The sequence below is a fragment of the Delphinus delphis genome, chromosome 17 (genome assembly GCF_949987515.2).
Source record: "Delphinus delphis chromosome 17, mDelDel1.2, whole genome shotgun sequence".
In the NCBI taxonomy this organism is placed as follows: domain Eukaryota; kingdom Metazoa; phylum Chordata; class Mammalia; order Artiodactyla; family Delphinidae; genus Delphinus; species Delphinus delphis.
In genome coordinates this window covers 79,997,764-80,025,709 of record NC_082699.1, presented here as the reverse complement: position 1 = coordinate 80,025,709, position 27,946 = coordinate 79,997,764, and the positions used below count along the sequence as shown (strand labels likewise).

Genomic DNA, 27,946 nt, shown 5'->3' with positions numbered 1-27,946 from the left:
TCTGCCAGACCCCGCGCCTCCCTTTTGCCAAAGCCAGCCCGGCCCCTCGTGACATGAGTGCAGAGCAGAGGTGGCTCTGCTGGGCAGATACACAACGGTGCACCCACCTGTGTCCCAGCTGGTGCAGACCTGGCAATGGAGTTCCTAGGGGCCCTCTGACCCCTCCCCGGTCCTTTAATAAAGACTTCTGCACGGACATGGCCCAGTGGAGCCAGGCAGGCTCAGGATCAGGTGTGCTGTGCCCATCTACCCTCCCTCCAGCCCCTTCTGAGACCCCTGTGTCCCTCCTCACCCCCCCCCCACCCACCCCAGGACCCCCGCGGGAGGAAAGAGACAGGGAGGCCACACACACAGCCCGTCGTTTATAGATCTCTGTCTCGTCTGTCCGTCCGTCCACGTATATGCCTGTATATCTCTACAGAAGGGGAAAGGGGGGACTCTCGTGTAAAAATCCAAAATACAATTCTATGAGCACCCGCGTACCGGTCAGTCCGAGTGTGGCCATGAAGGCCCCAGCAGGCAACTGCTCATGGGGCTGGGCCCTCGGTGCTGACTGGGGGCCATGCCCGCCCAGCCGGCCCGGTACTACTGAGACCAGCCCTGCACTGGGGGGTGGGGGTGGGGTGGGGGTGTGTGGGGCGCAGGCCGGCCCTCCTCCTGGGACCTCTAGGAGACAGTGGGGTCCTTGGCTTTGGGGGGCTCCGAGCCCGTCAGCAGGGAGATGGTGGGGTCGTCTGTGTAGTCATCCCCCTCGGAGAAGTAGGAGCCGTCTCCCAGCTCGAAGAGCACCGGCAGGTCGCCACCCCCCACGTCCACGGAGCCAGGGTCCAGCAGCAGCAGGGGCTGGGCCGTGTAGTGCACCAGCTGCTTCCCTGGGGGGGGGGGGGGGCGGGCAGGTCAGCGTGCTGGCGCGAGGGCACGGGGCGGGGGCGGGGGCAGGCAGGTTCAGCTCACCTGAGTCAGGGCTGCTGCTCTCTGCTTCAAGAGGCCTGGGGGGCTCCTGGGGAGAGAGGAGCTCCTGGATCTGCTGGGGCGGAGGGAGCGTGGTGAGGGTTCCCGGATCCTCTCCCCCGCCACCCCGCCACCCCCATGCTCTACGCACGCTGGCCAGGCTGCTGTCAAGGTCGGGCAGGCTCATGTCAGGCACTGTCACCGAAGGGCTGAACAACTGCAGGGAAGGGAGGGCAGTCAGGCTGTGCCTGTGGGCGGGGCGGGGGGCGGGGCCGGGCCAGGGGGCGGGGCCAGGACTCACGTCCAGCAGGGTGCTGGTGTCCACGCTGAAGCCGTGGCTTGTCAGCATGGTCTGCAGGTTGTCCAGGTTGGAGTCCATGGCATCCAGGTGGTCGCTGAGCTCGGTCCTGGCCAGACGGAGGGAATTGGGTGAAGCGGCACCCCGGGCGTCCCCACCCAGGCACCTTCCTGCCAGCGCTCACACCCGCCTGCCAGAGAAGGGCTCCCCTCGGCCACCACCCACCCTGCTCGGGCACACGGGAGGCCCTCCAAGGCAGGGCCCCTCTGCGCTGCCAGCCCGGGCCCGGCGGGGCAGTGTGCACAGGGCCGGGATCCTTGGCCACCCCGGGGGAGTGGCTCAAGCCCTGCCGTCCCCGGTCACCGTGAGGCCCCATAAGGCCTCTGGCAGCACTTTAGGCTGGGCCAAGATGGCAGGAGGGCCAAGGAGGAGTTCAGTGCTCAGAATGGGGTGGGCGCCCAGATCTTCAGGCTCGGTAAGGTTGGGCCTTTGCACCGGAAGACAGCAGGAGGCGGCGAGGAGCCGTGCTCGGCGGTGGCTGGGCCAGCCTCTCCCCCGGTGCCCGCCAGGAAAGACCAGGCCTGGCGGCTGCGAACCAAAAGTCCCTGCCCTCTCCTTAGAGGAGGCCAGTCAGCACAACACCTGGGCCACCCTCTGTCAGTCAGCAACTCAGGGTGCTGGCTGGGGCCCCAGAGCCCGGGGGGCCAGTCCCTGTCGCAGAGGGCCTGGGGCGCCCATTCACCAGGCAGGGCTGAGTGCTCCCAGCCGGGCTGGGGTCTGGTCCACGGCTGGGGAGGGGCCCGAGCTCTGGCAGAGCCCTCCTCCCTCCCCAGTGGGACAGCGCTAACCCTGGCTGGACTCGGCCATGTAGAGAGGAGGAGGGGCAGGGGAAGAGGCGGGCGACCCCAGACATCTGTGGAGCGCGAGCCACACTGCAAGATAGAAAGACAAGAGCCCCCGGATTGCAGGTGGGGGCCAGGCAGACCCCCAGGCCCCACCCTCGCCTGCCCACCTCTGGGGCAGCAGGACAGACACAGGGACCCAGCAGCCTGCTGCAGGAGAGGGCGGCCTGGCCACACGCCTGGGCTCCTGCAGTGGAAGGGCTGTGGGACCACCTGGTTGGCATCTGTCTCCCTCCCCAGCCCTGAGCTTTGTGCTCAGGGCCAGGTCCGCGAGCTCATCCCCAGCAAGCCCTAAGCCGCAGGCCTGACGGCCGCCCGTGTCCAGCCCTCGTCAGAGGCCCGGCCGTGCTTCCAGAAGCCGGTGGGTGAGCGGACGGCACTCACTTGTCCAGGCAGGCTACGCTGAGGCACTTCTCGGGGGCCGAGGCAGGCCGGGGCGAGGGGGGGCGGCCCCCGGCATCGGCGAGGGCCGGGGCCGAGGCGGCCGGTGCAGGCTCGCTCTCCCGCAGGATGGAATCAATGAGGGCGGTCGGGGACAGGGGCGTCTCCACCACGGAGGACGGCTGGCTGGGACTGGCATCCTCTGCCCGGGGGCTCCGAGGTGGGCTGGGGGGCTCCTCCTTGACTCGAACCAGGGGGCTGCTGGACAGGGGCCTGCACAGGGGGCGCACGTGTCAGCAGGCGCCTCCACCAGCCCCACCCGCTCCCGCCTGCTGGGAAGGCGCCGGGCCCACCTCTCAGCTACGCTCCCGCCTGCGGAGGCCAAGGGGCTGCCGGGGGCCAGCTCGGTGATGTCGGAGATGATGGGTCCGGAGCTGGCAACAGCGTCTGGGGGGTAGAGGCTGGAGCCGCTATAGGCCGGGGACTGAGCCTGCCACCAGAGGGAGGTGACCACATGCAGCACCTGCCGCCGCCTCAACCCCCCGCCCCGCGCGGCACCCGCCGCTCACCGAGTAGGGCCCCGGGCCATGGATGCGCTCCAGAGAGAACTGCCGGCCGTACTTGGGCATGGAATGCGCGGAGCTGCTGTCGTTCAGCATCAGCGGGCTGTGGGGAGAGGCAGGTTAGCTGCGTCCCCGGCCTCGGCGGCCCCCAGGACACAGCCAACAGGAGGTGGGCATGCCTAGTGCCTCACATCTTTCTCTTCACCCCCAGGATCCGGTTCGACTGCACCAGCGAGATGAGGAACTGGATGAGCTGCAAGGGGAGAGGTGGTCAGCCTGGCTGCAGACAGGGACCCCGTGCCCCGCCCGCCGGCGTCGCACCTTGTTGACGACTTTCTGCTGTTGGGCGTGCTTCTGCCGCAGGCTGGCCACCTCCCGCCACAGGGCCTCGTTCTCACTGCAACAGACCAGGCGCCGTCGGGGGCTGCAGGGAGCCCCACGGACACTCCACCCCACCCGGGCAGGAGCAGGGCCGTGGGGGACTGCGTCTCGTCACAAGCCCAGCTGCCGGCCCATCCCCACCCCACTCGAGCACAGGCTGTGGGACGGTCTGGGGGCCAGGCCAGGGTCCCCGCCCCTCCTCGCGCTGTTGCGCTGCGAAGGGAGGATGCGCAGGGGTGCCAGTTGCGGGGGCAGCGGGGCTGTGGTGGAGACCTGGGCAGGGCCCGCTGGTGCGCCCCAGGATCTGGGCCGAGACCCCCGGGGCTTTCTCGGTCACAGTCGAGGTGGCAGAGCCTTGAGGGCGGCCCCCACCCTTGGCCGACTCTCCCTAGACCGAGGCTGAGAATGGGAGGGGAGTCCAGGGGAAGGGGGCAGTACAGCTTTCAGGCCACAGGGCAGCATGTGGGGGGTTGTCCCGTGCCTTGAGGGGACCAGAGGTGGCCTCGAGGAGCAGAAAGGGCCACCTGAGCAGCCCACCGTCTGCCACTCCAGGGGGCCAGCCCTGCTCAGCCCCCAGCATGTCCTGTTGACATGCAAGAGACCCTCCTGGCTTCACCCTGAGAGGTGTCCATGTCCCAGAGGCCAAGTTCACCTGGTTCCATCTCCAGGTATCACCCAGCCAGGGGCTTCTGCTGGGCCCTGATGTGAGTAGTCGGGGCCCAGGAGCATCCTCCATGGTCTGGGGGGCATGACGGCCGGCCCTCTGAGCGGCTTTGAGGCCTCACCGAGACACGGACAGCCACCCCGGGCTGGGGTTCCTGAGGTCCCCAGGGCCCCAAGTACATGGGAGGAGACCTAAGCCAGCCTCCATAGGGGTCCTGGCTCGGGGGAGCCTAGAGCTGGTTCTGTGATGGCCACACATGCCCCAGGGGCAGGGGTTCCAGAAAGAACCCAAAGTGTTTCCTGCTTCCCAGGCCTGAGGAGAGGTGACACCCGTGCTGAGTGATGCCAGGCACGCGCTCGGGGGCTGCGTGAGGAGCCCAAGGGCGTGGCCGCTGCTCCAGGCCCAGCTCTGCTTGCTGCCATGGGAACCGGGTCCAACCCCACCTTCTGGAAACGAGTTCAACCTGGCAGGGTGGGAGGCTGTGCAAGCCTGAACCTAGCTCTGTCTGGAGAGTGGAAGGCCTGAAGCGTCTGTCTTGGACCCTGTGGGGCGGGACTGGGGGGAGAGACCCTCCGCTGGCGCCCCCTCCCCCTCCTCTGCTTGCTCCCCAGGAGGCCTCTTGGTCCCAGCACCTACTGCTTCATGGCCAGCAGCTTGGAGTCCATGCTCTCCTGCTTCCCCTTCATCAGCTGCACGTCGGTCAGCAGCTTGGTGACACTGTCCTGGTGAATCTTTATGTCCTCGCTCCTCAGGGTGGACACCTGGGTCCCCAGGGGAGCAGTCACTGAGATGGCCTGGGGGGGGGCGGGATACAGCAGAAAGGGCCAAGGGGCTGCCGGTCTGGAGGGGCCTTCGCTGTGGTGGCTGACGGAGGAGGGGCTGCCAGCAGGAAGAGGGCTCGGTGCAGCCAGGCCAGCAGGACAGGGGGTGGACGCTGCTCCTGCTGACGGCCTGGAGGGAAGTCCGAGGACGTGGGGGAGGGAGGAGGGCTACTCACGCTGGTCACTTTCCTCTTGATGTTCTCCAGGAGCTGCTCCTGGCCGCGCAGGAAGCACGGGTGCTGGAACTCGGTGTCGTCCCTCTCTGGCTTGACCAGGCCGCCCTGCTCGATGTGGACCACCTTCCGGAAGCCATCTGCGCGCGACAGGGTGGGGCAGTGCTGCCTCAGGGCTGGGGACCCAGCCCTCACTCCGGCACGGCCACCGCCCCGCTGGAGAACGAGGGAGGCTGGGGAAGTGGGGAAATGCCCAGCACTGCCCTCTTGGGAGCCCTGCCTGAGGTGGCTGGGTGGTCTCGGTCTCAGGGAGGCTCCACACCCCCCACGACACCCCCTCCCCCTGCAGGTGCTCGGGATCTGGGCCACGCCCCCGGGCTACCCAGGGCTCAGAGCCTGGGGGCTGCACCAGGCCAGCGAGTGGGGCCCCGGGGCGGCGCACTCACACATGTTGAGCTGCCGCACGAAGCTGGCCATGTTGCTGTGCTTGAAGTACTTGGGCAGCACCTCCTTGGCGAACTGGCCCTGGTCCAGCACGTGGAAGCTGTTCCCACTCTGCCAGGAGACGTGGGGGTCACGCAGCCGCCTCCGTGCAGGGGCTGTGCCCCCACCCAGGGTGGAGGTCTCCCTGGGACCCAGCACCCTTGCCAAGGCCCGCTCACCCGGGCTGCAGAGGGCCGTTCAGGAAGCACCTCAGAGCACGGCAGGCCCCTCCCTCAGGGGGCCTCGTGCTAGCTTTAATCAGCAAATTTCCCCTAAGAACAGCCAAGACCCCAAACGGAGGCAGCCAAGAAAACGGGAACCTGATTTCTGTTACTCTGGAGGAAAACAACACAGTCACGTTCAGAAACGCAGCTTTGTTTTTCTTTTGGCAACAGAGACAAAAAACAAGAGATGAACAAAACTGCTACGCTGGGCTTCCCTGGTGGCGCAGTGGTTGAGAGTCCACCTGCCGATGCAGGGGATGCGGGTTCGTGCCCCGGTCCGGGAAGATCCCACATGCCGCGGAGCGGCTGGGCCCGTGAGCCATGGCCGCTGAGCCTGCGCGTCTGGAGCCTGTGCTCCACAACGGGAGAGGCCACAGCAGTGAGAGGTCCGCGTACCGCAAAAAAAAAAAACCCCAAAAATTGCTACGCTGCTCTTCCATTTCTTTCCTGCCCTCAGTCCAAAAGCTACTGGAAGGGCGACAAGGCAGCCCTCTGTGCTGGCAGGGCCCGGGAGCGGGTGCAGTCCTCCCCTGGGACGAGGGACAGGGAAGAGCCGGAAGATCCCCGTGGCGGTGACCAGGACGCAGCAACGCTTCTCAACACGGACAAAGACGGGACAATAAACAGATGTAAGTGTGAGGTGAGGAGAAATGGTGGAAGAGAGACCTCTACAGCTTTCTTCCTCCAAAGAAGCAATAAGAAAACGAGCAAAAAATGTTCAGTCAACTTCTTCAGAACCCTGACACTCACCCAAAGGACTGCACCAACATGGGGAGAGTTTATTCAAGAAATGGTTGAATCTCAGCAAGATCAGTGAGCTGCGGCACTCAAACTCGCCCTGTTCCCGCCTCCTTTCCCGTAGCTGTGAAAACCAACAGCTGAAATCGTGGGGGAACCAGCATTCTGGCAGCCACAGGGTGAGAATGGGGCTGGGGCTCCTTCAAGGCCTGTATGGCAACTCCCTGGAAGGTTCCACTTGCAAGGCTGTTTTTGTTTGATTTGACTGGAAGCTCTCTTAGTATAAAAAGCCTTTTCCTAGGGATGTTTGTTGAAAACATCTAGAGGCAATTTTGAAACCTGTGCCTGCCTAAGACAGTGGACAGCAGACGGGGAAAAACAAGCTAACCAGAAAACTTAAAAGGAAGAGCTGGGGAATGAGATATCAAGAGGAGCTTTGAAAAGCTCCAAAATATTCCAGGGGATCTAGAAGTCACATGCCCATGTAGAGCTCTGTGCACACCTGAGAGAGACCTGAAAAGGCCCTCTCACCTCTGGCTGACTGAGGCTCTGCATAAGCAGGAAGTGGAGGAGAAAGTCAAGGTGTCAACTACCTGGCTGGGAGGTGAAGGCACGCCCAGCACATACAGAGTCCGCTGCAGAGGCTGGGAGGGTTATTGTCTCCAGGCATTGAAGGACGTTCCTGCTCCCTTTACTCCCTGACCAATGAGCTCACTGGGCAGAGAACTCAGTGACCACACATAACAAAGAACACAAACTGCCCAGAATTAGTTCAGAAAAGTCACTAAACAAACAAACAGCAACAGCAAGAAACAGCGACAAATCCTGGCGAGCGTAGAAAATCTGATACTGAGTTTAACAAATGCCACATTATATTAATGGACACTCCAACATTCAACAAAAAGTTACGAAACATGCAAAGAAACAAGGTATGACCCATACATCGGACAGAAGCAACCAAAAGAAACTGTCCCTAAGGAAGCTCAGATGTTGGACTTACTAGACAAAGACTTTAAAATCAGGTATTTGAAATATGTTCAAAGAACAAAACAAAATGGCATCTAAAGAAATAAAGGAAAGCATAAGAATGATATCTCTTAGAACAAAGAATAACAATAAAGATAGAAGTTATAAATATGAACAAAAAAAAATCCTGGAGTTGAAAAGTGTAACAACTCAGATTTAAAATTCACTAGAGGGCTCAAGAGCAGATCCAAGCAGGAATAAGAAAGAATCGTGAAGGAAGATATTCAACTGAGATTACCTAGGCTGAGAGACAGAAAGAGAAAAAAATGATGAAAGTGAACAGGCCTCAGAGACAATGTGGTACGCCACCAAAGACCAACTTATGCATAAAGGAGAGGAGAGAAAGGGACAGAAAGAATGTCTGAAGAAATAATGGCAGAAAACTTCCCAAATTTGATGAAAAATATCCAAGAAGCTTAACAAATTCCAAGGAGAAACTCAAAGAGATTCACATCTAGATATCCATAATCAAACTGAAGAAAGCAAAAGACCAAGGAAGAATCTTGAAAGCAGTTAAGAGAGAATAGACCCATGATGTACAAGGAATCCCTAATAACAGCTAATTTGTCATCAGAAACCATGCAGGCCAGAAGCCAGTGGGATGACATACCAAAAGTGCTGAAAGAAAAAAACCTGTCAGCCAAGAATTCGATATCCAGCAAAACTATCCTCTAAAGATAAAGGCAAGGTTTCTCTGTCTGCGAAGGCAGCTAAGGAGATCCAGCGAACCACTCCAAGGAGAAAAAAAACGAAGCTTATTTAAGTCATCTAAAGTCTCTGGAAATTGTCCTGAAGGCATATAACAAATGAAGAAACATTTATTCAAGAAAACCTAAAACTCAGTAGGAACAGTGAGTCTGTAGCATTTTAGCCGTAACTCGCTCCCTCTTTCTCACATCAGTTCACCTGGATTGATATGACACTCTGGGAGGCTCTGGCCTAGAGGTGGGGATTCCTCTCCCCTCAGTTTACAACCAAGGCTTTCTGTATCTTGCTGAGGGGCAGGCCACCAGCATTTCTCATCCTGTCCAACTTGAAGGTGAAGAGGCTAAATTCCTGGTGATTGCAGCCAAGAGGTTGAGGGTCCTCTTCCCCATTCTGCCCCCACCTATAGAATGGAGGCTCTACCCCAGGCATGGCAGGCTGAGGATACTGGGGCTTCAATTCCCCTCACCCCAGTTAGCCTTTAATTTCTTTTTCTTGTCTTAATGTACTGGGTAGGACTTCCAGTACACTATTAGCTAGAACTGGTGAAAACAGACTTTGTGCTTTGTTCTGATCTTATGAGCAAAGCATTCAGTGTCTTACCATTATGTATGATATTAGGTGTGGGAATTTTGTGTGTGTGTTGTTTTTTTTTAGAGATTCTTTTGTATCAAGCTGAGGAAGGTCCCTGCTAGCCCTGGTTTTCCTAGTTTCCTGAGGAATTTTTTTTTTAATATCACGAATGTCAAATTTTGTCAAATGCTTTTTCTGAATCGAATAATATGATCATGTGGTTTTTCTTCTCTAGATTGTTAACATGGTGGATTATATTGATTTAAAAATCTTGAACCATCTTTGCATTCCTGGGATAAATCCCATTTGTTGTGACATTATTCTTTTTATGTACTGCCAAATTTGATTTGCTAAAATTTTATAGAAGACATTATGAAGGATATTGGCCTGTAATTTTCTTGGACTGTTTTTGTCTAATCATTTGGGCCTGAAAACTTCTTTCTAGGAAGGTTTATGACTAGGAATTCTATTTCTCCAATAGACTCAGGGCCACTAATAGTTATGTTTCCCCTTGGGTGAGTTTTGGCCGTTTGTGCTTTTCAAGGAATTGGTCCATTTTATCAACTTTACATGCATAGAGTTGTTTGTAGTACTTCCTTATTATCCTCTTACCACCTGTGGCGTCTGTAGTGATATATCCTCTGTGATTCCTGATATTAGTAATTTACCTTTTTTCTTCTGTCAGTCATTCCACAAGTTACCGATCTCAATCTTTTGAAAGATTCAGCTTTTGAATTCATTTATCATGTTTTACTGTTTTCAATTTCATTGATTTTTGTTGTCTTTATTATTTCCTTCCTTCTGCTTGCTTTGGGCTTATCTTGCTCTTTTTTACTTTAATGTGGAAGCTCAGACGCCATTCTGATTTCCCTTTTAGCACTGCTTTACGTGGATCTCACACATTTTCAGACAGGAAGAGTTTGGTGGGCTGCTGGGGAATGTCTGTGGCACAGGAGATGGATGTCCTGTCAGATGGAAATGGGGGAGAAAACTGCTCCTCTGGAGTCTGCACTCCTGCGAGTCTTGATGGTGGTATCTGCAGGCTGCCACTGTGCCTCAGTCTCCCCACGTGGCATCTACCATTCACCCACACGACCTCAAGCACATCCTGTCTCACCCTAGGCCAGACTGCTTGCTGAGCTCTACCCTTGCTGACTGATTGGGTGTCTCCACATGGCTGGCCGTCTGGGATGTACCTCCGTATCTCTGAAAAGGAAGCTATAATCTATATACAGTTTACCATTTTAAATGAACAGCTCTCCATTTCTGACACACAGCTGTTTACTCGCACAAGCGAGGAATAGAGAACATTTCCATCTACCCCCCAAACCACCCCTATGTCCCTTTGCAGTCAACCCCCTCCCTCATCCCCAGGCAACCACTGATCTTTTGTCCCCATAGTTTTGCCTTTTCTGGAATGTCATGTAAGTGGAATCACAGGGTATGTAGCCTTTTGTGTTTGTATGTAGCCTTTCACTTAGCATAATGCCTTTGAGATGCAGCCGTAGTGTTGCAAGGGTAAGCTGTTTGTTCCTCTTAAATGCTGAGTAGTATTCCATTGTAGGGATGTCCCACAGTTTGTCTTCTACTCACCAGTTAATGGACATTTGGGTTGTGTCCTGTTTTTGGCTATTATAACTAACTGCTACGAACATTTGTGTCCCGGTTTTTTCCTTCTAGAAGTTATACAGTTTTAGCTCTTATATTTCAGTCTATGTTTAATTTTTGTATATAGTATTAAGCACAGGACAGGCTCACATTTGTGCTTGTGGAAGTCCAATTATTCCAGCACCATTTGTTGAAAAGACAGTTCTTCCTCCATTGAATTACAGTGGCATCTTTGTCAAAAATCAAATAACCTTGACTGGGTGGGGCTACTTCTGGACTCTCTAGTCTGTTCCACTTATTTGTATGTTTATAGTTATGCCAATATCACTCAGTATTAATTATTATAGCTTTACAGTATGTCTTGATATCAGATAGTGTGAGTCTTCCAACTTTGTTCTCCTTAAAAAAAAAAAAAAAAGTTTGACTATTCTCTGCCCTTTGCTTTTTCATATAAACTGAAGGTTAGTGCACACAAAAATTTCTGCTTGGATTTCACTGGGGTTGTGTGGAATCTACTTACCTCTTTTTCTCAGCCATGTTTTACAGTTTTCAATGAATAAATCACACACGTATATATGTGTGTGTGTGTGTATATATACACATATGTATATATACATATACACATTTTGCAAGATCTACCCCATGATAACTAGCCTACAGATGGCCTCCAAGGATCCCCACCTCCAGGAGTTCACAGCTTGTGCTGTCCCCTTCCATGATCTACCAAAAGTGTTCTCTATGACCAGCCGCATCCAGCAGACATGATGGTATTTGAGAACACATTACAAGCCCACCTTGGGCTCCCGCTCTCTCAGATCGCTTGCTCTGGGAGAGGCAAGGTGACATGCTGAAAGCAGCCCTAAGGAGAGGTCCACAGGGTGAGGAACTGAGGCTGCCAGCACCCAGCTGAGTCTATTTTTTTTCTAAGATTTTTTTGATGTGGACCGTTTTCAAGGTATTTATTGAATTTGTTACAGTATTAATTGTTTTATCTTTTGCTTTTTGGCCGAGAGGCATGTGGGACGTTGGCTCCCCGACCAGGGATTGAACCCGCACCCCCTGCATTGGAAGGCGAAGTCTTAACTGCTGGACCACCAGGAAAGTCCCCCCAGCTGAGTCTTGAGATGATTGCACCCTCACAAGAGATCCTGAGGCAGCCAGCTCACGGCTCTCAGACACTGGGAGATAACAAGGGTTTGTTGTTTTAGGCAGTTAGTCTGGAGGTGACTAGTTACACAGCCACAGATAATACAACCAGTAAGTGTTCTGTGGTTTCTGTAGCACTGTAAGTATTTCCATTTTCAACAGCTCGTTACTGGTACATAGAAATATATTCCATTTCTGTATATTGGCCTTGAATCCTGTGACCTCACTGAACTCATGCATTAGTTCTAGTAACTTCTCTGTAGGTTCTTTGGGATTTGCTGAGTGAACAGTAATGTTTCCTACGAATAGAGTTTTAGTTCTTGCACCTCCATCTTGATGTCTTTTACTTATGGATTTGCCATATTGCCTGACCAGGGCATCCCAAACATATTAAGGAAAAGCAGTAAGAGCAGACATCCTTGCCTTCTTTTCCAGCCTTGGGGGAAAGTATTCAGTTTTTCACCATTAAGTATAATGTTAGCAGTAGGGTTTTTTTGGTACAAGCTTTTTATGCGATTGATGAATTTCCCTTCCTAGTTTGCTGAGCTTTTAAAAAAATTTTATGTATTTATTTATTTTTGGCGTGTTGGGTCTTCGTTGCTGCGCACGGGCTTTCTCTAGTTGTGGCGAGTGAGGGCTATCCTTCGTTGCGCTGCGTGGGCTTCTCATTGCGGTGGCTTCTCTTGTTGCGGAGCACGGGCTCTAGGCGCGCGGGCTTCAGTAGCTGTGGCTTGCGGGCTCTAGAGCTCAGGCTCAGCAGTTGTGGTGCATGGGTTTAGTTGCTCCGCAGCATGTGGGATCTTCCCAGACCAGGGACGGAACCCGTGTCCCCTGCACTGGCAGGTGGATTCTTAACCACTGCGCCACTCAGGGAAGTCCCTTGCTGAGTTTTTATCATGAAATGCATATTGAATCTTGTCAAATGCTTCTTCTGCCTCTGTTAAGATCGTGTGGCTTTTCTTCCCCGTTCTGTTGATGTGGTGAGTTACACTAGGTCTTGAGTGTTGACCAGACTTCCACCTACAGGGCCCCTTCCAGTCCCAGGCCTCATGCTGTCTCTGATCGGAAGTCAGTCTCATTCTTATCCTATTCTTCCGTCTGGCTGCTTTTAAGATTTTCTCTTCACCACTTGTTTTCAGCGATTTGATTGTGATGTGCATTGGTTATCATTTTTATTTTTGTGCTTTATCTTCCTTGGGAATCATTGAAATTCTTGGATCTGTGGGTTTACAGCTTTCAAAGAAAAAAAAAAGCTGGGGCAAATCTCAACCAGTATTTCTAAAATTCTCCTTCCTCCTTTACTCTGGAACTTAAATTGTGTGTCAGACCACGTGACATTATCCCCGTAAGGCTCTGCTCACTTTTTTCAGTCTTTTTTTCCTCTCTGTGATCACCAGGCATAGTTTCTTTGGCTAGTCTAGTGTTCAGTGATCTTTTCTTCTGCAGTTTCTAATCTGCTGTTTAATCCCCTCCAGTGACTTATAAAAACAAGCTTTAAACTTTAGAAAGTTAGATTTACAGAAAAGCTAGACAGTACAGAGTTCCCATATATCCCGCCCCATTTCCCTATTATTAACACCCTGCATTAGTGCATATGCCACAAGTAATGAATCAATACATTGATAGTTTATTTTTAACCGAAGTCCCCATTTTGTTCAGATTTCCTTAGTTTTTACCTGATAGGTCTTTCTATTCCAGGACAATCATCTGAGACATTCCATTCCATGCACGTCTCCTTACGTCATTCTCGACAGTCTCAGACTTTCCTGGTTCCTGACGCCCCTGACAGCTCTGAGGACGGGGCTGCTTCTGTGTAGAATGTTGCTCAACTTGGATTCGTCTGATGTTTTCCCCTCATGAGGAGTTGGGGTTATGTAAGTTTTTGGAGAGGAAGACCACAGAGGTGGCTTGCACTGCCCATCACAGCACGGCAGGGCACACCCGTCAACGTGACTCATCACTGCTGGTGGAGGCCTGTCTGTCAGGCGTCTCCACTGTACAGTCTCTCCCCCCACCCCCTCCTGTACTCCTCAGAAGGAAGTCTGTGTGCAGCCAACACTGAAGGGTGGGAATTACGTGTCACCTCTTTGAAGGGAGTCAACAGAAATAATGTGGAATTCTTCTGCATGGGACACTTGTTCCAGAGATATTCTGTTCAATTTCCTTCCTTTTTATATCTTCCATTTCTGTCTTAACATTTTCTCTCTACTTTGAGCAAACAGAGCATCTTAGTAACACCTTTAATGTCCTTGCTCGCCACTTCCATCACGCCTGGATCTGTTACCATGACTCTTCCCTTCTTTGTTACAGGTCACATTCTCATGCCAAGTGGATCATCTATTAGTTTTGACTAGATCCTGGACACGAAGAATTTTACTACATTGTGTCTGAGTTTAGTTGTCTTCCTTTCAAGAGTACTGCACCCTCAGTTCTGCAGGAAAGGATCAGCCTGATCCTTTTTTTTTTTTTTTGCGGTACGCGGGCCTCTCACTGCTGTGGCCTCTCCCGTTGCGGAGCACAGGCTCCGGACGTGCAGGCTCAGCGGCCATGGCTCACGGGCCCAGCCGCTCTGCGGCATATGGGATCTTCCCGGACCGGGGCACGAACCCGCGTCCCCTGCATCGGCAGGCGGACTCTCAACCACTGCGCCACCAGGGAAGCCCTGATCCTTTTAAGGCTTGTTTTTAAGCTCGTTCACACTGCATTTGGGTAGCCTTTTCTCTGGGGCTAATCCAGCCCCACTTTCAAGGCGTGGCTGTTCAGAGGTCCGTGAAAGGTTCTGTATGTTAGAGCGGCCTCTCCGCTCTGGCTGTGAGGAATCAGATGACTCGGCAGCTCTAGGTGAGCCTGGTGATCGCTCACCACGCGGCTCCTCAGCGGCTGTTCTTTCCCTGGAAGTTCTGGGGCGGCTTCCCAGGCTCCCCACACGGATGCGCAAAGCAGCACTTGACCAAGATCCTCAGGGGCTCACGTGCAGCTCCTCCTCTCTGGTACCAGGCCTTGCAAATTCTGGCTGTCTCAGTTTCTCCAAAGGCCGGGCTCTCAGAGTCTGAACACTGCTTCCAGATAGAAAGCCTAGGCACCTGGAGGGCTCACCTGTCCTTCCTGTTTAACAATCCTGAACACTGCTGGTGGGTTGAGTCCATGTTGAATGTGTCCTGCCAGCCTGACCTTAAGGTGTGTTAGAAGTTTGAGAGGGCCTTCTGGTGAGTCCATCGCAGAGCCCGATGCCTCCTCCTCCTCTGCTGACCACGTGCAATTCTTGCAGGAAGTCCTGGCTTACCCTTGGATATAACGGAAACCAGTGACGGGAAATACGGCAGGACCAGGGAGAAGCTGTTGCCCAGCTGCTGGCTGGTGAGCAATGCCCTTGCCCCTGCGATGCAGTTCTTAGTAAATATCAAGTCTTACTGTAAATTCAGAGTCTGTGGCCCTATTTCCTACACAACTGTGAACAACCTGAAACGTATACAAAGTTTTGCATGTAAGTACATTTTTACAGAGGGAGGATCTCTGTCTTTGAATATTTTCTCAAAGCGCCCACAACTCAACAGGATTAACATCCACGGTAATTCCATGAGAGGCCTACCGGTACTTCTCAAGTATATTCCCAGAAAAAAAGGCCCGTTTTAGTCCCCCAGCCAAAGAGACTGGTGTGTGTGATGTGCTCCGGGAGCAGTGGGCGTGTAGCTGGCACCCACGTGCAGTGTGAGCACTAGAGCCGCGTGGACGCAGCAGCAGAGAAACGCAGCCTGGCGGGAGGACACGGGAGGCACAAGGCGGGGTGCAGAGGGGAGCTCGCTTTCGGTCCCCTCCCCGGCCTTTGTCTTGTCCTCAACTGAGGATAGGACCATCTGCACTGTCCTCATGTCATTTTCTTATTTCTGCTCAGGGTCGCAGCACAGGCCCCATGACCAAAGCATCCCCGCTCATGTCCAGCCGCTGGCCCCATGCTCGGGTCTCCAGGCCCAGCTGAACATCTGCACACGGGTGACTGCTGACTCAGTAACTGCCGGCGCCCTCCCAGTGGGAGGAGACTGTGGGGCAGCTGCCAGCGCCTCCAAGATCGGGAAACATTCAGGGAGCCGGCCTCCCTCCTTCCACAGCTTGCAAAGCCAGCCCCTGCGAGCCCTGCAGATCTCAAGGAAACCCTGCAGCCAAAGGTGCAGGCTCTGGGGTCTTCACCCGGCTCCCGTGATATCTGATGGGAGCTGACCGCTCATTCCAGGGTGGGTCCTAAGGACCCTGCTGACCACTCCCTGGTCCTTTAATAAAGAATTCTGAGCACACACGGCCCAGTGGAGCCAGGCAGGCTCAGGCTCAGGTGTGCTGTGCCCATCTACCCTCCCTCCAGCCCCTTCTGAGACCCCTGTGCCCCTCCTCACCCCCCCCCCCGCCCACCCCAGGACCGTGGAGGGAGGAAAGAGACAGGAGGCCACACACACAACCTGCCGTTTATAGATCTCTGCCCGTCTCGTCCATCCATCCATCCATCTATACATTTACCTATATATCTCTACGGAAGGGGAAGCGGGGGGACTCTAGTGTAAAAATACAAACTACAGTTCTATGAGCACCAAGTACTGGTTAGTCCGAGTGTGGCTGGGGTCAAGCTAAGAAAGCAGGTAGGGGCTTCCCTGGTGGCGCAGTGGTTAAGAATCCGCCTGCCAATGCAGGGGACACGGGTTCGAGCCCTGCTCCGGGAAGATCCCACATGCCGCGGAGCAACTAAACCCGTGCACCACAACTACTGAGCCTGCGCTCTAGAGCCCGCGAGCCACAACTACTGAGCCCATGTGCCTAGAGCCTATGCTCCCTAACAAGAGAAGCCACGACAATGAGAAGCCCGTGCACCGCAACAGAGTAGCCCCCGCCCGCCACAACTAGAGAAGGCCCGCACACAGCAACGAAGACCCAAGGCAGCCAAAAATAAATAAATATATTTATTTAAAAAAAAAAGAAAAGAAAAAGAAAGCAAGCAGGTGGGGTGGAGCCGGAGCCCGGACCCCACAGGTGGAGGCCTCGCGTTGCCCTCTACCCGGGAGACGCGGAGCATGGCGAGGGCAGGCGTGAGCCAGAGCTGGACGCCTCTGGCTCCAGAGGTGAGCGAGAGACCGTGGACTTTGGGTCCTGCTCAGCAGTCCCCCAGCTCTTTGTCTGTTTCCTGATGTCTCTGGGACTCAGTTCCCGTGTCTCTAAAAGGCCGGCTGTCACCTCCACGTGGGGCTGTGGAAGGAGGGGAACCGATACCCGAGGGGCTGGGCCTCCCGCTGCGCAGAGGGACTGGATAGGGACAGCCGTGTCCTGTTTGGCAGGTGCAGGGGGCACCGGGAGCCTCCAGGCCCCCAGCGCCCCTCACAGCCTGCACCGGGTGTGCCTCGGGCCTTTCGGGGCCACTGCCCATCCCCGAGGGCGGGGCGGAGGGCCTGCTGGGGCCCACCTGGCTCCCAGGCCAGGTGGAGGAGCAGCCCTGCCTGTCGTGGGAGCCCCGAAAACGGTCCTTGGCCAGCTCGGAGTGGCCAGGTGTGACCAGGACCCTCCTCGAAGGGTCGGTCTCACAGGGAGCTGGCGACCTGACTGCAGCGACTGCTCTCCAGCCAGCCCCTCCAGTGTGACCCTCTGACCCTCTGACTGCCCGTGCTCACACGGGCCACCCTAGGCGAAAGAGGCCCTCGCTCTTAGGGCCTCGAGGTGCCTGCAGCCTAAAAGCAGAGCCTCCTTCCCCTGCGCGCTCCCCCCCCCCCCGTCCCTGTCCCGTGGGAGTCGGGTCAGGAGAGCCGCTGCATTCACCAGCTTCCCTCCCGAGGGCGGTGGGGCCTCGGGTCCTGCAGGGCAGCCCCGGCCTATTCAGCAGTGGCCCCACACCAAGCGCATTGGTAACTGGCAGGGGGTCTGGAAGGGGGGGAGCCAACACGACTCTCTGGGCAGTGACGTGCTGGCCGTCCGCTGGGCTGTGCAGAGGCCGCACAACACTGCCGGACTGGCCCCCCGGCCAGAGTTTCTGGGGCCGGAAGCCACCCCCCCACATTATCAGCCTTGAGGGTCAGCCACCCCACCACCGCCTTTCCCTGGTCCCCTGGGTCAAACGCAGGGAGAGTCCTCGGCAGAATGGGGAGAAAACTTCCAGCACAAGGGGGAAGGCACCGAGAGCACAGATGCCAGAACCTTCCAAGGTCTCTGGAAGCTGGACTTTGGGCTGCAAGTCTGCAGAAGTCTCCATGAGGACTTTTTGACAGAGGCCCGGGGCTTGTGTGTGCATCACTGAGGCCTTAGGCAGGGGGCTGTCTCCTTTCTCGGGGCTGGGCAGCTCTGCAGACCGTGCCCAACCCAGAAAAGGGCTCCGTTTCTGTCCTGCCTGGCAGAGCCAGCCCGCCCGCTGCGTCCTGCACCAAGCACACCCTGCTCGGCCTGTGGACAGACCAGGGGGGCTCAAATGCACAGGCTCCAGTCAGCACCCCTCTACCCCCGGGGAGGAAGTGCCAGCAGGGCCGGCGGGTGGCGCAGCCACTGTGAACGAGGCTGTCTCAGGCTTGATGGTTCCCGCTTTCCTGCTCCAAGGCCTTGCCCAGAGCACAGGCAGTGGGACTTGGAGAACTTGCTGGTGCGGCTTTGCCCGCTGCCTCACGATCTTTAAGCAGAAGCAGTGAGCAGGTCAAAAGGTGGGGCGATCACCCCAGTAGGACTAAGCTCGGAACATCCCAAAAGATCTCTGATGCCCCTCCCCAAACCGGGTAAGAGTGCTGCCCGGGAGTTAAGGGAAAGGGGAAAGAGGAAGAAGGAAGGATGACAGAAACATGGGGTCATTTCCTCGGGTCTGCAAAGTTCAAGGCCTGCAACGAAGGGATGGTGGTAACAGGACAAGCTTTAGGAAAGCACGGCCCCCTCTCTGGGAATGCTGCCCACCATCACAGAGACAAGCAGTGGGAACGCAGAGTGCCACATGGATGTGCTGCTTGGACCAACACGAAGTGTCCCCCACAAGGACGCGGCCGGATTTCTAGTCTCTTTACTCCCTCTCCCCCTCTTGAGGCAGAGCTTCAGCAGACAACCCAGGAAGAAGGACCCAGCCTCCAGTTCTGGGCTCGCTTCAGCTCTTACTGCTTCCTTCCTAAGGGCTTAAGACTATGAAAGACAAGTACTTAGGAGAGTCTGAGAAAGCCAACGTCTGGACTCTCAGGAGAGCAAGCATGTCTGAAGGCGCCCAGAGGCTCCGCAGCCCAGGGCGGCCTAGGCCACCCATCTGCCGGCCCTGAGCTATGGCTCCGGCCTTCCCCGGACACGACGTCACAGCCCGGACGTGAACGGCAGATTCTCGGCCGCAACTCCAGACAGTCTCTGCTGTACCTCTGCAAGCCTGAATTGTCCGGTCTGCAGGGTCAGACCACGGAAACGAGCCTGCTGCCAGGCAACTGGAGGCAGGGACGCGAACGAAGACGTCCCGAGAGGAATGAAAAACAAAGTCGCTCTTGGGAAACCCGGCTCTGGTCTCCGGACACGGGCTCGAGACCCACTGGAACTTTATGACGTTTTGCTTTCTGTTTTCGCTCCTTTTCCTTTTCCACTAGAGTAACGCCCTCCAATTCCTGCGTCAAGCCCTGATTTCTTCCCAAAGGCTGCCGACCCCACCACCCTGGTAACTCATCTAAGAAGCTACGGGGGCAACCTGGGCACAACGCTCGCCAGCGAAACTGGGCGCTGCCCTAAGGCCAGACGCGCTTCCGCAGTTGTCCCGCACATAGTCGGCGCGAGACCGAGGAGGAGAGGCCCCTCCTGCCCAGCCCAGGGGAGCGCGCGGCAGGAGCGACGAGGGGCGGCCTCGGACGCTCTTTCCCGACGCCCTGCTGCCCGCCCCCAAAAGCCCCGGGCCGGCGCGCCCAGCCCCTCACCGGGCTCCAGCAGATAAGCGCGTCCGTGTCCGGGTCGCTCACGAGGGTCCACAGCTTGGTCAGGAAGGCCGGGACGTTGCTGGGCCCCGCCGCGCCCGGGCCCACGGGCAGATCCATAGCGGGCGAGGCGGGAGAAACGGAGGTAGCGATCGCGAGGAGGGGCTGAGGGCCGGGCTAGCGCCGCCGCCGCGCCTCCCGCTCGGGCCGCGCCGCCGCCGCTCGCTGCGCACACACGGCCCCGAGCCCTAGCATGGCCGCCGCCATCTTGCGACGGGCGCGCTCCCGCCGGCGCCGCCCGCCCGCGTCCCCACGGCGCGCGCACGCCGGCCCCGCCCCACCCAGGGCCCGCCCTGCGCCCTCTGACCCTGAGGGCCCCGCCCCCAGGCCCACGCGGTCGTGTCGCTGCCGGAAGTGGCGGCGCGGGTCGGGGCTGGCCTGGAGCATGGCGGGCACGCGGGGCGTGGGGCGCGAGGCGGCGGCGGCGGGGTCGCTGCCGGGGAAGCGGCCGCCGGAGCCGGAGGAGGTGACCGCGGGCTGCGCGAGCGGGACGGGGAGGTGCATCTGGGCCGCACGTGGCGGCTCCTCGGCCGCCAGCCCCGGGGAGCCAGGCCGGGGAAAGCGGGGAGGAGGGTCGCCTGTCCTCTGCTGGTGGTGGCCTTGTGGGGGCGTCCTGGGCAGGGAGCACCCCCTGTGCGAGGGGTAGCCGGTGTGGGGCTGGGCTGTTCTGCGGTTGGAAGAACGTCTGGGCCGGAGAGAGCTAGGAAGGAGGGCTGGCATCCTGTGCGGCAGCCTCCCTAGCCCTTTGAATTGTGCTTCCTGCGTTAAAGGGATTTGAGCCTGCAGTAACCACTTGTCTGTTGATACGTTACTAATACGTCGCATGCATTGTAAAAGAGGGTACGAGAATAGTAAGGCAGTGCCTTCTGCCCTGGATGCATCGTTTCAACTGGACTCATGGCCACTCCTGGTTTCCAGCTGGACCCCAGCTGGGTTGTGGGGTGTCATCAAATCTCGGTGGTAGAAAGCCGCCGAAGGCTTGTACAGTCGAGCCTCTCTGAGCCGGGACTCCACGTTGCTGGGTTGTCCGGCTGCCCGCTCACTTTGCGACAAGTCCTCCTGGCTCTGTACCCATCAGCAGCCATTTGTACTTGTGCCCAAATCATTTATGCCGTTTTCACTTGCTGTTTTAATTGTATGGCTTACTAAGTGTTGGAGTAGTTAGTGTGTGTCAGAGTCGTTTCTGTGGAAGCTGAGTTGAGTGCTGCCAAGTAATTGGTGAGTGCAGGCTGTCCAATTAGGTGAGAGACTTCTTAACAATTGAAAAGCAGCGAATTCTCCGTTCAGATAAATGCTTGCTAAAAGTCTGCAAGTTCTTGTTGCAGTTCTAAAAGGTCCACACCGTGCACTGCGTCCTGTAGACTTAGGGATCGGGGAGTGTCTGGTCAGCAGAGCTCTGCTCGGGGGAAGCTCTGGTCCTACCCCTTGAGGGGGTGAATGGAAACACTTGCTTTTAAGTAAAGCTTGTGTAGTTTTTGTGTCTTTTCAACCAACCTTTACAATTTACTGATCAACTGTTGGTCCCAATCTGGTTGGATACAGAGTCTTCTGCTCTGTATCCAACCTGAGGAAAAGTCCCTCAGGTTGGGGTCCTCTGCTTGCCCCAGACCCCGCCCTAGTGTCCTCATAGCTCTGGGTCTCTTAAGTGCCAGGGTGGGGTGTGGAGGATAGGGGGCCGGTGTGGGGGATGTGATGGGAACTGAACTCCTTGAAGAGTCCTTGCCTTGTGAGATGCTAGGAGTTGAATGTCTCTTCCGAGGGCACGCGGCCTGCTGTCGGCGGAGGTGGGTGGTGAGGGAGGCCTGGGTTGGGTGGGTGGTTTTGGTGGAGGTGGAGGCTGTGGCCTGAGGGCTGTGGCCTTGGAGGCCGGCCACACAGAGCTGTGGGTCAGCGCAGGGTGCCTGCTGCGTGGGCTGTGGGCTCGTTGACGCCATGCTCCTTTTAGCCTTCTCTCCTCGGTGCTCCTGGTCTCAGCCCTGGGCCTGGCAGCGATCCTGGCCTCTCCGACAGCGAGGAAAGTGTGTTCTCAGGCCTGGAGGATTCCGGCAGTGACGGTAGTGAGGCCGACACTGCGGCTGAGGAGGAGGATGGGGCCAGCAGCGATGAGCAGCACAGCGGGACGGAGAAGCCCCCCGGGCAGCAGGTGCGTAGGCAAGGAGCCTCCTGGTGGGCTCTCCCCCTGGATGACCATGGCCAGGAAAGTGCCTGGCAGGCATCGGGCTCTCTGGGGGCTCCCGGCAGTGCTTTCTCCCGTTCCTTGGGAACCCCAAGGCCCTCGTCCCTCCTCTGGTGCAGCGGGGCAGGGGAGGGGGTGGGTGTTGCTGGTGGGGGCTGGGTAGGACGCTTTCTTGGAGCTGAGGTGCTCTGAGCTCTAGGGCACCAGTTTTCAAGCATAGTCATGTGCTCTGTTCATAGGAACCCCCAAAATCTACCTGCCTGGGCCCCCACACCTACCCCGGTGATTCTGATGTCGCTTCTCCTGAGGCTCAGGCCGCTTTGCTAGACTCAGCTGTAGGCTGGGTTTCCTAGGGGCAAAGCCCAAGGTGGGATTTGTTTGCAGGGGACTGCCTGGGGGGAGCTGGTGGCCCCGCACTTGTGGGAGCGAGTGGAGCTCCATCCACCTGGCCTGGTCTCGGGGGCACAGGAGCCAGCTGGCCGCCGCGTGAGGCTTTGCTGTCCTGCCTGTTGCTGTGACGATGGGGAAAGGCAAACCCCACTCTTGTCTTAAGTGAGGAAAATGACAGAAAAGCTTAATTTAAGTAAAACACAACACTGGTTGTTCAGAGCATCCTAGAAACGATCTTGTAACTGTTTATACTTTGAATGGCCGTGGTGTCCTGGAGGTTAGGACCGTGATGGAAACCAAAAGCCACACTTATTTGATCTGTTTCCTAGGAAGACAAGATTTTAAATCCAATTTAAACTCTCCACCCATTCAAGCTTTAATTGTAGCGCTGGTGCACAAAGAGAAGATGGTCCACAGACTGCCTTGCCCGTGCTTTATGGGCTTATGAGCAGATTTTTCTCCTTTTTAACTTTTTTTTTTAAGACTCATTATTTATTTATTTAGTTAGTTATTTTATTTTTGGCTGCATCGGGTTTTAGTTGCGGCACACAGGCTCTTTTGTTGCGGCTCACAGGCTTCTCTCTAGTTGTGCCGTGCGGGTTTTCTCTCTCTAGTTGTGGCGTGTGGGCTCCAGAGCGCTGGGCTCTGTAGTTTGTAGCACGTGGGCTTAGTTGCCCCGCGGCACGTGGGAACTTAGTTCCCTGACCGGGGATCGAACCCGCGTCCCCTGCATTGGAAGGCGGATTCTTTACCACTGGACCACCAGGGAAGTCCCTTAACTTTTTAAATTTACAAAATATTCCCTCCTTGACAAAACGTTAAATCTTACATCAACACTATTCCGTAAAGGACGTTTCCATTCGCTGCCTTCACTCTCCTTGGTGAGCACAGTTCATGGTTAAATTATCTTCCTGGATCTTTTCCTCCTCTTTTAAAATTAAGGATCGGGGCTTCCCTGGTGGCGCAGTGGTTGAGAGTCCGCCTGCCAATGCAGGGGACGTGGGTTCGTGCCCCGGTCCGGGAAGATCCCACATGCCGCAGAGCGGCTGGGCCCGTGAGCCATGGCCGCTGAGCCTGCGTGTCCGGAGCCTGTGCTCCGCAACAGGAGAGGCCACAACAGTGAGAGGCCCGCGTACCGGAAAAAAAAAAAAAAAAAAAAAATTAAGGGTCCACACGCTTAAGTGTTTTCCTTTAAAATAGGATTTTTATCCTCTTTTATAAGCAAAATTTTAGGAATGATTTTTAAAAGTTAAAGTTATTTTTTAAATAACTTTTTTTAATAAAAATAATTTTTAGTTGAAATTCTCTAGGTGAGGTACTGCTGTACAGGCATCTCGAGGCTGACCACCTGTGCCCCGCGAGCCACTGGGCTTGTGCTGCTCCGCAGAGGTACCTGTGCTGCCGTCCTGGGTCTGCTGGCGGCCGGCTCAGCGGGTGCCGAGCTGCAGCTCAGCAGAGACTCCATGCCCACCCTCTCCAGAGGGTGGGGAGCCGTCCTCGCCCCTGGCCCTTGGCCCTCCGGGGTGCCCTCTGAGCCCTCTGTCTGAGGAAGTCAGCCCAGGCCACCTGGGTGGGGGCGTCCTCAGAGGGGGTGAGGCTGCCTGTGGCTCTGCGCCCTCCCCAGGCGTCCCCCACTGGCAGCCAGGCCCTCGGGCCCTCCCTTCCGTGCTCCGTTGGGCCGGTGGTGCTCCCTCACCCCGCCTTGTCTCCCGCTAGTGCCGTGCTCCCCTCCCCGCGCGTGCGCAGGCTCTTAGCGCCCATCCGCATGCCCTGTGGGTCATCCTGGAGCCCTGCCAGCTTCCCTGGAACCTGCTTGGCCTGGGCACTCACGTCTCTGGCTTCTTCCTGCTGTAGCTGAGGGGTGTTGGAGTATTTTCTTCTAAAGCGGGGACCTCAGTACTGGGTTGGAATTCGTCCAGGCCAAGAACGGGAACTGAAGAGGTGGGTGCTCTTGACTCCTGGTGGAAGTCCCCCCATCTCCCCTTTTCTTCCACCCGTTCCTCAGAAGCCATCCACCGCTCCACCTGGTGTAGCTGGCGATTCTCCACGTCTCCTGTTCACGAACAGGCCAGTCAGTGCTTCCTGTGTGTTCTCCTGTCTCCCCCCGAGCCTGGCCGCACGAGACACCCAGGAGCGGCCCCCGTGACAGCCCTGTCATGCTCTGCATTGGGGCCCCCCGAGTCAGCCTGTTCCTCTCATCCTGCAGCTACGGCAGGGCTGCTAACCTGCAGAACCTTCCTACCACGCTGGGGAGTTCTGCTAGTTCAGGGCCCTCTCGAGGGTCTGCCGACCCACCTTCACCTGCCCCAGCCCGTGGGTTGTCCCCTGCGAGCAAGCTGGAGGGGAGCCCCGGGCCCCTCCCCCACTGGCCGCCCACACGCCTCCTGTTTCCACCCTCAGGTGGTGGCTCCTGCCGCCGGGCACCCCCAGTCACCCAGGGCCTCTTGCTTCCCTGTGTCCCCCTGGTAGCACTTGGTGGTGCTTTTGGGCGGGCTTTTCCGGTCCCATAGGTCTCGCGTTGCTGGGCCTCCTCTTGATTTCTCATCTTGAGTGGATTTAGGTGCTGACGGCCATTTCTTCATTTTTGTGCTTGTTTAGATCCGTTTTTTCTTCTGCTTGTCCTGTTTGGTTTGGTCCTTTCTCATTTGTGTGGGTTTTCCTGTATTTTGTTTTCTTATTCTTTTGTACAGAAGTTCCCATCTTCATTAGTTGAATCTGCTTGCCACGTTCAAGAATGTAACAGGGCTTCCCTGGTGGCACAGTGGTTGAGAGTCCGCCTGCCGATGCAGGGGACGCCCCGGTCCGGGAGGATCCCACATGCCGCGTAGCGGCTGGGCCCGTGAACCATGGCCTCTGAGCCTGCGCGTCCGGAGCCTGTGCTCCGCAACGGGAGAGGCCGCAGCAGTGAGAGGCCCGCGTACCGCAAAAAAAAAAAAAAAAAAAAAGGAATGTAACAGAAGACCTAGTAGCGATGCCTAATGTGCAACTAGCATCTCCCAGATAACTTAAGAGTCCTGCCTGTACTGTCTGTGCACTGAGCTTACTGCAAACCCTTGGGCAGGAGGAGCCCATCTGGGTCTCAGCTCAGCTCTGGGGAGTGGTGGGCAGGGCCCCTAGGAAACCAGTAGCAGCTGTGAGTCCCAGACCTGTGCACTGTGGGGTCTGGGCGTTGGCTCCTGGGGAGGGAGTGGGCCCCGTCAGTGGAGGCCACCTCAGGCAGGATGTGCCCGGGCCTGTCCCAGAGAGCCCCGGCCGTGGCCCAGCGTCAGACACTCTTATTTCTGGGGATCAGAGTTCAGGGCAGGTGGGGTGGTGTCGCATCTGGGGTGACATGATCAGTGGGTTTGGGAGATCCCACAGCCCCCCCCTCAGCTGTGAAGCACGTCAGCTTCTCCTGTACCCTCCCCAGGTTTCTAGTATGTTCTGCCCTCGGAGGGTGGTCACTCAGATCACATCCCGTGTTCTGGGCTTCACTCACACGTCTGGGTGGGGTGACCTGAGTGGCTGGCTGTCACTGGGCATCTCACCTCTGCCTGCTTGTCCCCCCTCTCGGGACTCAGGGTTCCAAGAGCAAGCAAGCCGTGGAGCTGCCAGTCATGTTGCGAGGCTGCAGCGCCTCCCAGGAGAGGCCCGTCCTGCCTCCCTTGGTCCCCTGGTCTGGGACATTTGCCTACAGAACCCCACTTCCCTCTGGTCCTGCCCGTGGGCCCCCAGCCATCCACATGGACACGTTTGCGAGCCCGCAGCACGTGGCGTTGACCCCGTCTTGGGGTGGGCGCTGGCGGCTCTGGGCAGTCCCTCGCCACCTGGTGCCTGTGCCTGAGGATGTTGGGGGCCGGGGCTGGGCCGCTTGAGAAAGCGGAGAGAGGGCGGCGCTGTGCAAGTTCTCCCTTTTTTACGGTGGCCACTGCCCGGCTACGGTACCTCTAAACTTTGAAGGGGCGGGGTTTGTTAGGTCCTCCTGGTCCCAGGAGCTGGGCCACGCCCCGCATCACGGCAGCCCCCTGGTGGCCACCATCTGCCTTGCAGCGTCACCTCTGGAGGGAGGATGTGGCTTCAGAGCCCTGGTGCCGTGAGGGAGGGCCCTCCTTGCCGGGTGTCCAGCTCTTTTGCCCAGAAACTCAGAGCCCCGCTGCTGGGTGTCCCCTCCCCTTGCTGAGGTCCCGCCTGTGTCTGGTTCCGCAGGCATCACTGGGGCTGGCCAGGGCCCCGGGATGGTGGCCTGTCGTGCAGGTGGTGCTGGGCTTCTGGGGTCCAGTGCCTGGTGGGGGGCATCAGACTGGCTGGCAGTTGGCAGCCTTGGAGCACCGTGGCCTGCACTGCCGACCCTGCTGCGACCAGTGGCCTGTCAGCCACGGGCTGGCATCAGGGGGCTGTGGAGAGACTTGCAAGTGGCCCGGCCTGGGGTCCTGCCAGCCCAGGGCCTGGGGCAGGTGTGTCCGCTGGTTGCTGCTGTGGGTGAGGACGGCAGGAAAGCTTTGGGTCCCAGGCTGGCCCTCTGCGCCCCCCGCTTGCCCCCGCCCCCAGGCAGTGCTGACCCACTTTCAGGGCAGGGCTCCCGCAGCGCACAGCTCGGGGAGCAAGGGGTGGGAGAGACGTGGAAACCGAATCTCGCCTTTTCCTGGCCTGGAAAGAAAGTTACTCTCCCACCCTCCTTACACCGAGGGAAAAACAGGAGGGAGGGAGAGCTGCCTTGCGGGCCTTTGGCTCCTGCCCGGGCAGGGGGAGCGGGGCTCTGGGCGGGGCGCCCGTGCTTGGGGTGGGGGGGCCCCTGCTACACTTTACTGCCCCTGGAGTCGTGGGGGAGAGACGGGCTGTTCTCCCCATCAATCCCAGTTCCGGTGCACCAGGTCCCCCCGCCCCACAAGGGGAGAATCTGTTTTCCAGGTTGGGGTGTGAGTGAGCAGTGGCACCCACTCACTGGCCCGGTGGGCGGGGTCAGCCTGGGGCCGGGTCCTCCCAGCAGTCTGAGAGTGTGGGTGCCTCTCTGGGCCCTTGGCCGGCTGCGCTGAATGTGGCCTCCTCGGGGCAAGGGTCTTGCCCTAGGAGTGGGTCGGCTGTGGCCCCTCTGCTGGTGGCCAAGAGCGAGTACATGGCCTTCCCCTCGGTGGAACGGCTGCTGAGAGGCCTCGTCCCCTGAGCCCAGGCTGGCTCTGGGCTCGGCTGGGCCTTTGGGCCGGGAGCCCTGCAGCCGTTGTTCGCATTAAGGGGTGCGGGGGTGGCTAAGTGCTCCTTTGCCGGTGTCAGCCCCTCCCTGGGGTCCTCTCCCGGAGCTTGGACGTTATGATGGGTCCAGCCCTTGACAGAGGATGACCCTGGGTGGGACCCCCCTCCCTGAGAGGCCCACTTAGACCTGCGGTGGGACCAGGTTGGAGCCGCTTAGAGACTGGGGTGTAGGAACCTAGGCCTCAGCGTTGGCAGGAGGGGGCGGGCATCCTGGACCTGCGATCTGCCCCAGGCATAGGGCGTCAGTGTCCTGACATAACATAATTGCTCTCCCCTTCCCTTCCCAGGCCGGGACCCCTTCGCCGAGGACGGAGGTGGCGAGTGTGCGGCTTGAGGACGAGTACGTGGAGGACAGCTCTGACGAGGAGGTATGGCTGGGGCCGTGGCCTCCTCGCTCGCAGGGTGGGCTGCACTGCCTGGGCAGAGGTGGGTCAGGCCACAGCGAGGCCTGAGTGGGCGTCCTGGCCTGGGGCCCCAGTCCCCGTCTGGAAGAGCGATTCAGGGTCGGGTACACGTGACTGCAGGAGTGTGTGTCATCGCGGGGAGGGGAGGGCACTGGGCACCTCGCAGCCAC

The 27,946-nt window shown here is 57.3% G+C and overlaps 2 protein-coding genes across 7 annotated transcripts in view; one reads left to right on the top strand and one right to left on the bottom strand.

Moving 5' to 3' along the window:
• Positions 1 to 357: 357 nt before the first annotated feature.
• Positions 358 to 19,831, bottom strand: HSF1 (heat shock transcription factor 1). Of its 6 annotated transcripts, none has more exons than XM_059995355.1 (14): positions 19,524 to 19,831; positions 5,581 to 5,689; positions 5,138 to 5,274; positions 4,777 to 4,934; positions 3,417 to 3,492; positions 3,287 to 3,348; positions 3,102 to 3,198; positions 2,886 to 3,022; positions 2,536 to 2,805; positions 2,098 to 2,181; positions 1,253 to 1,358; positions 1,103 to 1,168; positions 955 to 1,024; positions 358 to 872 (listed from the first exon to the last, which is right to left on the bottom strand). In XM_059995355.1, the coding sequence occupies exons 1-14, from the start codon at positions 19,638 to 19,640 to the stop codon at positions 667 to 669; spliced, it is 1,695 nt and encodes a 564-aa protein (XP_059851338.1). In that variant the 5' UTR covers positions 19,641 to 19,831; the 3' UTR covers positions 358 to 666. The 6 variants fall into 6 exon arrangements, with proteins under 6 accessions (XP_059851338.1, XP_059851339.1, XP_059851340.1 ...); XM_059995356.1 differs by having other exon boundaries at positions 955 to 1,000; XM_059995357.1 differs by having other exon boundaries at positions 4,777 to 4,901.
• Positions 19,768 to 27,946, top strand: part of BOP1 (BOP1 ribosomal biogenesis factor) — a 21,034-nt gene continuing 12,855 nt past the window's right edge. The window contains exons 1-3 of the mRNA XM_059995325.1: positions 19,768 to 20,046; positions 21,526 to 21,723; positions 27,660 to 27,740. Coding sequence (XP_059851308.1) covers positions 19,774 to 20,046; positions 21,526 to 21,723; positions 27,660 to 27,740 — 552 coding nt within the window. The 5' untranslated portion in view covers positions 19,768 to 19,773. The remainder of the gene's footprint in view (positions 20,047 to 21,525; positions 21,724 to 27,659; positions 27,741 to 27,946) is intronic.

Coding starts and splice junctions, on each gene's coding strand:
- HSF1 (XM_059995355.1), bottom strand. CDS start 19,640: ATGGATCTGCCCGTGGGCCCGGGCGCGGCGGGGCCCAGCAACGTCCCG. Junction 3,023..3,101: donor ATGGCCCGGGGCCCTACTCG/GTGAGCGGCGGG, acceptor CTCTGGTGGCAG/GCTCAGTCCCCGGCCTATAG. Junction 1,359..2,097: donor CATGGCCGAGTCCAGCCAGG/GTTAGCGCTGTC, acceptor CCGTCTGGCCAG/GACCGAGCTCAGCGACCACC.